The sequence below is a fragment of the Ictidomys tridecemlineatus genome, chromosome 12, assembly GCF_052094955.1.
Source record: "Ictidomys tridecemlineatus isolate mIctTri1 chromosome 12, mIctTri1.hap1, whole genome shotgun sequence".
Classification (NCBI taxonomy): Eukaryota; Metazoa; Chordata; class Mammalia; order Rodentia; family Sciuridae; genus Ictidomys; species Ictidomys tridecemlineatus.
The window spans coordinates 41,783,932-41,796,381 of record NC_135488.1 but is presented as its reverse complement, the minus strand read 5'-3'; the positions used below and the strand labels follow the sequence as shown (position 1 = coordinate 41,796,381).

Sequence of the window (12,450 nt, the reverse complement as noted above, 5' to 3'; positions counted from 1 at the left end):
GGACCCGGAAAATAGTGAGTGTTCAGTGAACAACTAGTTAATAAATAATGGCCAGATGATATTAAGGGATTGTTCTTAATTTTGCCAAGTGGGAAAAATGATAGTATGATCCTGTTTTGAAGAAAAGTCCTATGCCTCTTTGTTGGGGAAGAGAGGAAAAGACAGAAGAATGGAAGGTGTTCCACAGTCTTTGAAGCTGGAGATGAGCACTATTGGCTCATTATTTTTGATTCTTAAAAATTCCATAAGAAAATCAAGACTGCTCTTCATACCCACATGCAAATGACTGAACCAAGTGTTATTTTTCCTAAGAAAAGACGCCCATGTTTGCGGGTTCAGATAGAATAGCATGTAGAATTGCCTGTGCTAGTCCCTAACCCAATCTTGACCCATCCCTTGACGTCCAGGGCCAGGAAAACAGGGAGAATCATTGGCTCTCAAGGGTCTCACGACCCCAGCGCTCGCTCCCCTCTCAGCTTGCCTCTCCTTAGCCCTGCCTCTTGGGCACGCAACCTTCCAGGTCTCAGTTTTGCTGTTCTTAGAATGGTTGGCTCCTCTGAAGCAGAGGTGTGCAGGTGCCCCAAGAGGAGGTAGGGGGAGGCCTCTCCGAGCTGGGCAGGTGAGCCTGGGATTCTAGCATTTTCATGAGATTGCTCGCGGACGCTTGGGTGGGTGGAGACGATCACGATGAAGAAGGAACACAGGCTCACACGCACTTACACACACGGACACACGCACACACGCACCACCCTCCCTTCTTCCTTCCAGTCCCCTTCCTTTCACCCCGCCCTCTGGGGGGCGGTGCCCTGGTCCCTGGGGAGGTCCCCTGGTTGGGGGCTCGGGAGGATTGCGCCTAGCGGGGTAGCGGGTTGCCGAAGGAGGGTTTGGGCTCCGGCTGCTGCAGCCTGGTGGCCAGCACCGCGGGGCCCCTCCTCTGCGCCGCCCTCGCCACTGCCACCGCCGCCGCCGCCGCCGCCTCCTCTCACTCCTCCTCTTCCTCGTCCTCCCCATCCTCCTCCTGGTCCCCAGCAGCCGCGGCTCGGGGAGCATCCGGCAGCGCAGCGGTCGCGCACCCTTTGTCTCTGGCCGCCGTGCGCGGGGCCCAGCGCAGGCGTAAGTGATGGGTGGCCGGGTCGCAGGGGGCTCGGCGGAGAGCGGGCCGGGGTCGCGGGCGCTCCCTGCAGGGGGTGCTGGGCGGGCTGTGTCCTCCGGATTCGCGCCACTTGGGGTGCCGGGCGGTCGCGGCGCGCGGGGGCATGGGGCGCGCGGAGGGGCCACCGCTGAGAGGGGCGCGGGGCGCGGAGCCGGGAGCTGGGGCCAGCCGGGCCGCGGAGGGGCTGCAGGCTCGCGGGTCCCCGCGCATCCGCGGACGTGCGGCTTGGGTGCAAATCCTGTTTCTCTGGGCGCAGGCCACGCGGGGACGGAGGAGGCAGAGAGGACGGGCAGTCATGGAGAAACGGGAGAGAGGAGCCGGCCGAGCGTCACCGCCACCACCATCACCATCACCACCATCACCACCATCCCTGACCGCCGCCCATCCCACCCCCAGCCTCATGGCCCATCTCATCTCCCTGCAATGCCAACTTATCAGACACTGTCCTTGTCATCGGGTAACACTCTGAAAAAAATTATGGAGTGAGCCAAATTAGGAATAAGTACCTCTGCTGTGCGCCATTCATCTTGGGGTGGCCACTTACCTACCTCAGTTTTCCCATCAGGAAAAGGGACACTGCGAGGCTTCGTCCCTCAGTCAGACCGAGAAGGTTTGGTGGCTTTCAGATTTTCTAAGGCTGGCGCTGGAAGAGACCTAGATGTAACAACTCTATTGGTAATAATGAGGAATATGATGGTAATGTCCTCATTAGATTAGATAATTGGGAGTTTAAAAACTTTCTCTCTGATCTTTGGGTGTCAAAAAATACCAACAGTAAATCAAAAATAAGAAAAGTCAAACTTCCACTACACTATTGCTCAATAGAAGCAAAAAGATTCTTTTGTAGGAAAACCATTCCAGAAAACTGAGGGCAGTAACTTTGATCGGATGTGTGGAAAACGCTGTTTAGTGCCAAGTGATTGTGTGGTGCTCATTATTTTGGATGCGTACAGTGTCCCTGGGTGTTTTTCACCCTACCTGGAAAATGTTTTGATTACTGCATTTCAAAACTGGCTTTCACCCTTGGAAGGGACTGCTGACCAGCCATCTCCACAGAGATTTCAGGAATGTTAGGAAGTCCTGGCATGGGGACCTTCTTTAGAAAAGCAAAACACAGAAAACAAGCTTCTAAACCCACCACCTTTCTCTAGAAAATGAACCCTGAATTTCCATGTTTTATGTTTTGTTCTAAGAAAGACTACTAGACCATTCTGAATTTCTTGACAAGATGGGAATTTTTTCTTCCCCGCAAATCACCATATCATGTCTCCTCATTAATGGGACTGTAAAGGCCCACAGGGCATAGTTTGCCTTATGTCTTCATTTCTTCAGTGCAGAAAACAGTAAGTGATAATATTAAAAATAGTGTGGACCCAGCTGAGCTGCAGTTGTCATTACCATAGTTTAAGATCTCAGATGTTGAAGTATAATTACACATCATTAACTCAAACCTCCCTAATTTGTGAAGCAGGATTTTAAAATAGTATATGTAATTTTTTGGAAAATGACTTTGAAGTAATTTCTTTTCCTAAAAATATTTCAGGGCCTCAAGTTTAAGTAAGGAATTTAGTCAATCTAAAATAATCACATTTCAGACACAGATTCAAATACTAACTTCACTGTTTTAAATTCCAGATCTTTGAGATATATTTAGCACCTTAAGAAAGCTTTATGTCTTTGTATCTTAGTTCATCCTGGCTGGAGTTGCTATAATAAAATCATAGGGTGATTTACAGACTGTAGAAACATAGTGCTCATGGTTCTAGAGTCCAAGATGGCAGTGTCTGGGGAGGGTTTGCTCCACTTTGTAGATGTCTTCACATGGCACCATGGACAAGAGGCTTCCTTGGGCCTCTAATTTTTGAGACAGTCTCCCTTTGTTGTTCAGGTTGATCTCAAACTCATCATCCTCCTGCCTCTGCCTCCTGAGTAATTGTTACTACAGAGGCATGACTTCTGGCTATGGGCCTCCTTTATAAGGGTGCTAATCCCATTCTTGAAGGTGAGCTGTCATGACATAATTCCTTTCTAAACACCCACCTCTTAATCCTACTGCAGGGGGGAAAGGGCTAAAATAGAGTTTTGGAGGCACACAAACATTCAGACCATAGCAAGTTGTCATTGAGTTTTATAGTTGTTGTTGTTTATATAAGAATTGGACCCAGGGGCACTTAATCACTGAGCCACATCCCCAGCCCTTTCTGAAATATTTAGAGACAAGGTCTCACTGAGTTGCTTAGAACCTCACTAGGTTGCTAAGGCTGGCTTTGAACTTGCAGTCCTCCTGCCTCAGCCTCCTAGGTCACTGGGATTACTGGCATGTCCCACCCTGCCTGGCTATTGAGTTCTATTATTATTATGTCCCACATGAATGATTTTAGCCCATGTTATTTTTTATATCTCCATATAAATCATACTATAATTTAAAATTATTCATTCATTTTGGCTTGTTTTATTTTTTGGTAGTGCTGGGAATCAAACCCACGGCCTCATACATGCTGTACCATGGAGCTAATCGCCCATCCTTCATTTGGTTTTATTGAGGTATTAGCTTCATACACAAAATGCATAATTCTTCATGTACAGCTTGAATAATTTTTACCTGTGTATATATCCTCCTATAACCTCCGAGCACAAAAGGGGCAGAATATTTCCATCATTCTAGAATATTCCTTAATGAGCCTTCCCTGTTAGTATCCTTCAGACATAACCACTACTTACCTTCTATTAACATATAAATTTTGTAAAATAATTTCTAAATAACGTTTCACATTTTGACCCATTAAGTTAGTTGGCCTCATCCTTCAGCGTTTCTGACTGAGTCCTCTCCTGGGCCGGTGACTGCAGACGTGAACTTGTCCTGCGTACATGCGTGGCACTAATTAAACAAGCAAGGGCGAAACCTGGCGCGGATGCGGAGGGTCTGAGGAACCAGGGAGGCCTTAGCTAAACCAGTTTGGTTTTGTTTGATGGCGTAACTGGAAGACTTATGGAATTTTTAAGAATGGAAAATGAAAAATGGGTAGACGTTAGCCAGGTAAAACATGGGTTAAGAGGAGAAGGGTAGCACTACTCCAGGTGGAACATCTTGAATCATGGCTCAGAAATAAAAGCATGGAGTACAGAGGACGAGGAACAGAAAATGAGTTGAGGATGCTCCGTGTCGGGGCTGAGGACTGCGGCAGGAGGAGGGACCATCACAAAGACCCAAGGCCCTGCTGAGGGGCAGGGCTGTGCTCTAAGAGCGAGGGGACTGACATGGTGGGCATGGGGGAGAGACAGCCCAGCACTGGCTGGATGCTGGTGGACCAGGGTTGCAGGAGGACCTGCGTGGAGCTTGTATGGGTGTGCAGATGATGGACGGGCACCTTGCCTAGGCGTAGCAATGGGAATGGAGTGAAGATTTAGAAGGCAAAATGAACAAATCTCTGAGGGGCAGGTTCGAGGTCATTCTTCGGTCTTAGGAGATGGATGGGTAATACCTTTGGAAATATGGAGGAAGAATCAGATTGATATTATTTGATTTTTAAATTTTTTAAAATTGCTGATAATTGTGTATAACAAGGGAGTGCAGTGTGATAATTCAGTCAATTAATATAATGGTCAATGATCACGATGATTAGATATTTGCTTTGGGAGCATTTGAGTTCCTCTCCTCTAGCTTTTCATAAATATCTAAGGGACTGTCATGAAGTAGAGTCATCCTACTGTGCTAGCAAACACTAGAATTTATTCCTCTTATTTGACTGCAGTTTGGTACCCATTCTGCAGCCTCCCTTCCTTTCCTCTGATCCATCCCTCCGTGAAGACATTTTGGTCAGGAGCGAGCATATGGAACACTTAGGTAGAAAGATCTAATAGGAAGTGGGAACAAATGTTGGGTGTGCATGTTCCACATGCCAGGCATGCTGTGTCGTTTGGAATGCAGTCACCAAGAAGACCCTAAACCCTGCCATGGTGAATCACACTGCCCGGAGCCACAGTCCAGGGAACCAGCAGGTTAACATGAAAAGTGAAGACTTCAGTAAGATCGCTCAGTTAGACTTCAGTAAAAGCAGTGGCCTAGGACAAGATCCCTAGGAGCCCCAAGAGATAAGAAGGAACTGAGAATGGTTAACAGGGACAGCAAGAGAGGCTGGGCTTCAGAGGTGGAGGGAGAGGTCCCTAGTGTCCCACACAGCTGAGAAATTAAAGAAACTGAGGTCTAGAGATGATCTGTTGTGAGGCTTTTCAAAGTGGGTTCTCCAGACCAGCAGTAGCAGCATCAACCCTGGAACTTGTTAGAAATGCAAATTCTTGAGCTCCACCCAGGCTAACTTCATCTGAAACTCTCGGGGTGGGACCCAGTAATCTGTGTTGTAACAGTCCTTCTAGGGAATTTTGATGCACACTAGAGTTTGAAAATCACAGCTCCATTGCATTCATTGATCAAGAAGTCATTGGTGACTGGGAAATTTGGTGAATGTATTTTCGTAGAGGTTAAACCCAGTTTGAGAATTAAAAAAAAAAAAAAGAAAATCTTCAGCAGGAATGTTAAAGCTTTTTAATTTTTCAGTTTTGATTAAGAAATTTCAAATGTTTTATTTTCTTTTGCATGGTTGGCTTTCTTTTTCTTCTATTTTACCAGCTATTTGATCATTGATTCATATTTTGTTTCACTCTGTTCTGACTTTTGAAGTTTATTTTTTTTTTCTTATCTACTTTGAAACACAGGGTCTCAACACAGGGCACCTGCATCATTGATCTGGTTCACCACCTTTGACTCTGAAACTGAGGAATTGAAATACCAAAACATAGAGCAATCATGAAGATAGGTGAATCTCAGCTGCCTGAGAAAACACCCAGAGAGTTAAGTTAGCTCTTCCAAAAAGTTGCAAGACTCTATTAGGGATAGATTTCTAACAATTTGAAAACTCATTATTCATGAGAGATAATTGGAAGTGTGCCCTTTTCATCTCAAGTGATCCAACAACGTAACCACAATTATTGTATTTCTGATGTACTTATGAAGGAAAAGACTCTTATTAACTAGGTCTTTTCCTGATCCTTTTGTTGATGGCCTCCCTATATCTTGTTGCAATTGATAGGAAGAATTAGAGCATATTGCTTTGTTTTGCTATCACCATGGGAAAATAAATGGTAATTGAAGAGAAACTGATAACAGATATTACTTCTATTGCTATCCATGCCCAAAATGAAAACTTGGCTGTTTATAAGAATAAAATCTGGTAGGCAGTCCAGCACACTCTCTAGCAACACACACAAAGAAGGTCCCCAAAGGTTGAGTGAATAGATGGGGGGGTGGGAGGGAGGGTGCATGGATGGATGGGTACATGAATGGACAAAGAATGGATGGATCAATGGATGGATAGATTAATGAGTGGGTGGACGTATGGATGAGGAGATAAAAGGATAGATGTGAATATAGGTATGGAAGGGCACATGAAAGAATGGATAGGTGGATGAATGAATGGATGGATGAGTAGGTGGAGGAATCAGTGCATAAGGGGGTGGATGTCTGGATGGGTAAATAGATGGTTGTTGGAGGAGTGGATAAAAAGATGGTGTTGGAGAGTTCTGCCTAAAGAGGGAAAGGCAGTGTTTTGTTTTAAATATATTGTTTCTCTTGAGTAGGGTAAAGTGAGCTGAGCTGAAAATTTAAAGGTTTTAGAGATGCTACCACTCATTTCTAATGTTATCTTATATTAGTTCTCTAGCATCTCTTACTCCTCCTGTTGGTTTTGAGATTAGGACCAAATAGTATAATGACCATAAGCACGTTGTTGAAACTGCAAAGTGCCATCGGAATGTAAAGACTGTTTGTTCTGTGTGGTTAGATAATGAAGTGTGGTTTGGGGGTGCTTTTGCTCTTCTCTGGGGATATCCTGGGAATGCTATGTGTGTACAAGACATTGGCAAGCTCTCTTCATTGAGGAGGAGCCTACTCCTGTCTGCAATGGGTGTGATACAGTGATCTTGGCTGAATGAATATGGTGTTGTTCTATTTATGGTTTGTGGGTTGGAAGCACACCTTACCAGAATGTCAAATCTGCCATTTATTGATGAAAGCAAGATGAAAATATACACAGTTAAATGTGATACAAAGATAAATACTAGAAAAATAATAGCGCGGGTGAGAGTTAACTCTCTATGGCAAAAGTTGTGAAGGCAGTGGACACCAATGGGACTAACTTCTGGTCACCTCAAGCTTAATGTATCCAAGAGCGAGATGCATAAATGTAACCTGAAGCTAATTGCGAACATATCTTGAGAAATTTGTTTTATAAGCCAAGGACAAGCCAGGGGCACACTATTTCCACTGACCTGATGGGCCAGCTGGTGTGTTCACTGACGGGAGAGAGCCGTCACAGCATTGTCTGTGCAAGCCGATTCTCTTAAATAGGTGTTGGTATTGCCACTTTTACGGATGAGGAAGCAGGAGCAGTACTCCCTCTTGAGACCTGCTGTGGTTTGGATGTGGTTAGTCTCCCAAGGATTCATATGCTAGAAGCTTGATCTCCACTATGGGATGTTAGGAAGTGATGGGACCTTAAAAGGAGGGTTCTAGTAGGAGCTATGAGACCAGCTCCTCCCCTCTCTCTGGCTGCCCGTGTTGCCCTGAGATCTTTCCCTCTCATACACACCATTGTGATACCATCCACCATGAGGTCCTCACCAGAATCAACCTAATGCTGGCCCCATACTTTTGAATCTTCAGAACTGTGAGCTAACCAAACCTCTTTTCTCCATAAAGTACCCAGTCTCGGGTATTTTGTTATAGTAACATAAAATAGACTAACACAAAACCACAGAAGAAAGAACTCAATTCAGATGTTTTGGCAAGTCAAGTTTTCTTTTCACTTGAGAACGTCTCATAATAAAGCTTTCAGTAAATTGTAGATCATAGCCCAGAAGTGTCAGCCTGTGAATCTTGTTTACATGTTGATTCCTTTGAAGAAACTTCATAGGTGGAAATGGGAATATAACTTGCCAGTTGACAGCAAAGACTTCAGATCGGTGGAAATGGGATCGTAACTTGCCAGTTGACACCCAGTGCACACAATACTCAAAAAATACAGTGTGCTCCCCCCAAGTGCTGTTGATTCTGGCACAAGTGTGCGAGTCTCCTACTCAAACTTGAGTTGCATATTAAAGCAAATTTGAACTTTGAGCTAGCACCTCTGGGTTGCATTCATGGGGTACATTCTTCCATTGGGGGTCTCAAAAGTGTGAAGGCATGAAGCTTTTTAGCAAAGAAAGAGTTGACATTTTCAGGAGTGTCATCTATAGTAAGTCCCTGTAAAACTTACTCTTCTAGCTAATTCATGGGAAGAAAACAGATGCATTCATTTATAATCAATGTATTCATACTTCTTACAAGCATTTGTGGAATTTTTTTTTATTTTAAAGTGAAATACTACATCCATTTATTCCAAAAAATGAAATTTCCTGGGTAAGGCATCTGTAATACTACTTCTGGTATCATAATTCTAAAAAATGGTTAGGTAGTCAGTCACCTTTGTCAATACATTTAGGTATTAAAACAAGGATTGTTCATGATATATATTGTGAAGAGAGATAAATGGGCCAAATGCTGAAACATGCATGACTACTAACAACATGAGTATTTAATGAAAATTTAGAATATAATAACACATGACTTTCATTCTGAGGACAGACATAAAGGAAAAAATACAGTAATCCATTTTACCCATTACATTTTACAAAACGAGACAGTGAATTTCTAAGCAGTGCTCCTTTAATAAAAACAGTAATTTAATTTCAAATAAATATATTACCATTTTATTCCTTTATCTTTTATATGTATGTGACTGGCAAAAACTATGAAATTACTAAAATCAGTAGCAATCTAATCTATGATATTTCATTTGCCTGGATCAATAAATGTCTTACATTTGAAACTCATTTCTCTCATATTAAAAGCCTGATTATCAGTTCCTATAAAAATGCTGTGCCCTACTCCTTAGTCTCGTGGGACTGGTAATAGAACAAGGTCAAGTGCTAGTACTTCTGAACACCCACATGATTCCTCATGACATGTGCTCCTGGCTCTTGTCATACACAACCACCAACAGGCAAGCAGCTCCCCTAGTTCTCTTGTTCTTCATAGTGAGCATAGCCACTGGCATAGGTCCTTCCTAAATTCAAATTAGTAAATAAATCAGATGATTCAGCATCTGAATCCTTTCCACCTTCATCTTCTTCCTCTTCGTCATCCTCTGCGTCATATTCATCATCATCCTCATCACGGTAGCCTGCATCACTGTACTTGTCGGATGAAAGGTTCTTCCAATAAGCATCATAACCAGAAGCTCCATCCCCCTCTTCAACTCCAGTCTGACGGCCAAATTTCAGTGAGCGTGTTGACATGCTAAGATCCTTTGTTTCCTGAGTTTCATGTCCACATTTAGGGCAAGGAGGCTGTTTTCCTTTTTCCTGCTTAAACACCTTACTCCTTGTATGTTCATCACAGAAACAAGCCTTACAACGAAGACATGAATGCTGACCAAGACGATTGCATGAGACACATTTAAATGTTTCTGCCTCTATGACACTGCAAGGAGCCATATAGAAATAAGGAAGTTTGGTTCCAATAACCCTTTTTCTTTATGTCCACTTAATTTTTTACCAAAAAAAAAGAAAAAGAATTGAGATGAAAATTAGTTAATGAAGAAACAGGATTTCTGAAACTGTAGGCATATTGACAAGAGTACCCTTTTGACTTTCATGCTCATTATCAGCTTCAAACACTCAATTCTGTTTCAAAATTGCTTCTCTGCTCGGGGGATTTGGGTAAGAATTTCTTTGCTAATGTCACAGAGGTCTTCAAGAAGGCTGATGCTAGGAATTTTGTTTGGGATTTGACAACTGACTGTATTTCCCGAGACAGAAGGCCTCATGATTACCGTTCAAACCAGGTCACAACACTTTCTGTGGAAGACTGTCTCCAGTCTAGGTGACTAGTTCAAGGAAAGTGCATGAACTTTGAAACAGGACTCCTGAGTTCTAGAAAAATCATATTCTTGAGTGCACAGAGTACAGGTTTGCATCCGAAGCTTGGTGAGGCCATTCAATATGCTGATTGACTCAGATTATTCTCCACCTCTGTGCCTCAGTTTCCTCATCTATCAATTGAGGTTACCATAGAGACTTGCAGGGACATGGCAGGGGTCGACTAACACTTAAATGGAAGAATTCCCTAATATCAGGAACCATATTAGACATTTCTTTACATTTCATTAAACATTTTCATTATTCCACTCGATCCTTACAATGCTCTATGAAGGAAGCATGATGCTTAGCCCCAGCTTGCAGATGAGGTTACGTGCTGTGCTGTCAGTGTCTAGAACACGCAGACCCTCAGCCAATTCAGGATCCACAGGTCTAGTCTTTCCAGACAGTCAGCTGTCTGTGTGCTCAGCTTCCCGGGGCTTCCGCCTCCTCATGAAGTGGTGAAGGCAGTGGATCCTGCCCTACCATTGGGCAGTAGGTTCCTGGGGGACATTCATGTGAAATTTTGTCTGAGAAAGCATTTCATGATGGGGACCTGCTCTGGCCATGAGTATAGCCAAGGTATTCCGGGTCGGTGGGGCTGCTGATTGCACATTAGATACCAGGCACGGGGCCCTGCACTGAGGGCCGACAGGAAGGCAGAGACGCCCCTAGAGAGGGTCTTTCTGTGCTTCTCTCTCTGGTCTCAGATCCACATCTGGTGCTCGGGCTCCTCACCAGCTGAAACTTTGGACGACTCTGTTAAGCAAGAGCTTTGCATTCCAGGGGAGGACGGAGCCCAGATGGGGACAAGGAAGAACGTGATCTTGGATGAGCGACTGGCTGCTTAGTGACGACTGTTTCTCTCTTTGGATGCTCAAGTGTGGAGCATGTTTCTTGAAAGGATTCTTCCATCTGGGTTTCTGCTTCCTGCCCAGTGGCCACGGGGCTGGGTGACTGGCTGCACTTCCTCATTGCTCTTTCCCTGTTCTAATCACAAGCAGAGTAGGATGTGCCGCGGGGCTGCCGTTCAGGTCGGGCTCAGATCCTAGTGGTGGCAGGCAGCGTTTTTTTATTGGGCGATTATTGGACAGAGTGGAAAGGAGGAAGAACCCTGACTGTCTTTCTGGGATTCAGGAATGAGGATCAGAAGGGATGAGTGGAGAGATGAGCTCACACTCTTGTGACCAATGGCTTCAGTCTCTCCCTTTCTTGAGGAAGGAGGAGAGAAGAGAAAGACTAGACCTGGTTGATTTGGGCTGTGACTGTGTCTATGTCCAACACACAGGGGGACAAGTACGTTCTTGTGAATCTGAGCCTGGGTTCCATGGGTCCTGATTGGAGTCTGGCTCCCAGTTGTACTGTGAGCACTTTTGCCTTTTAGTGCAAAAGCTGTCAACACTGCCTGGGTTTCTTACAGGCAGCTCAGAACAAAAAAAAAAAATATATATATATATATATAATCATTGGTAGGGGAAAGTTTATGACTTATGTGATGTTCTCCATGTGATTTATGACAGAACTAAAATCGAGCTTGAAATGAAAATGGATCAAAATGAAAACAATTCACCTTATCCATGGTGAGTCAAACAAATCTTCATTTGTGCACTGGCTAATTTTTCCTCTGTGCTATATCCAAGGAATGAAATGAATATAAGACAAATTGGCGGTGGGGGGCTTGGGGTGTGGCTTAGTGGTTGAGCACTTGCCTAGCCTATAAGAGGCCCTGGGTTTTGTTACCAGTGCTACAATTAAAAGTGAAAAAGCAAAACGGTTTCAAACATTTCACCTTGACCTTCAAATGCAAGGACATGCAGTGAACGCCCACGGGACACTATAGCGCACAGAAACCTTGGCCTCCACCTCCGCAGGTTTAACTAACAAAGCCAACTTGACAGGCAGAAAACTTTCTAGAATATTCTGCCTGGTGCAGTTTACAAGAGATAACATGGAGGGTTGAAAAGAACCTTGGACAGGAGAGAGGAGCCTCGATGTTAGTTCTACCTACACATCTAAAATCTGCAGGGCACTTCATCTTGCTGGGTCTTGGTTTCCTCTTTTGTGAAACAGGAGTGTGGGGGACATGAAGCTGGAGGTGTCTCCCTGCTGTGCGATGCTGTGACCCCACAGTTCCATTCCTTCCTGTGCCCTTCTCCGTCTCAACTTTCTGTTCCTTTCTGAACTCGACGTGCGCTAGCTGTGTGCCGTTGCCATAATTACCCAATCACGGAACACCGCGTGGTGGAAACCAAAGTCACTGCTGTTTATGTGAAACGGTTTCATTA

General features: G+C 44.4%; 2 protein-coding genes across 3 annotated transcripts in view; one reads left to right on the top strand and one right to left on the bottom strand.

Moving 5' to 3' along the window:
• Positions 1–607: 607 nt before the first annotated feature.
• Gpr45 (G protein-coupled receptor 45) overlaps positions 608–12,450 on the top strand; it is a 91,350-nt gene continuing 79,507 nt past the window's right edge. The window contains exons 1-2 of one of the 2 annotated variants that reach the window (XR_013428777.1): positions 608–1,113; positions 1,410–6,314. The gene's annotated coding sequence lies outside the window, so the exon portion shown is untranslated. Of the gene's footprint in view, positions 1,114–1,409; positions 6,315–12,450 lie in introns of those variants that run through there. The other variant, XM_078028732.1, reaches the window with a different exon arrangement.
• Positions 8,564–9,742, bottom strand: LOC106145363 (zinc finger protein 330). Its single transcript, XM_013365055.4, has one exon. It carries the CDS (start codon positions 9,740–9,742, stop codon positions 9,263–9,265), a length of 480 nt encoding a protein of 159 aa, XP_013220509.1. The 3' UTR covers positions 8,564–9,262.

Coding starts and splice junctions, on each gene's coding strand:
- LOC106145363 (XM_013365055.4), bottom strand. CDS start 9,742: ATGGCTCCTTGCAGTGTCATAGAGGCAGAAACATTTAAATGTGTCTCA.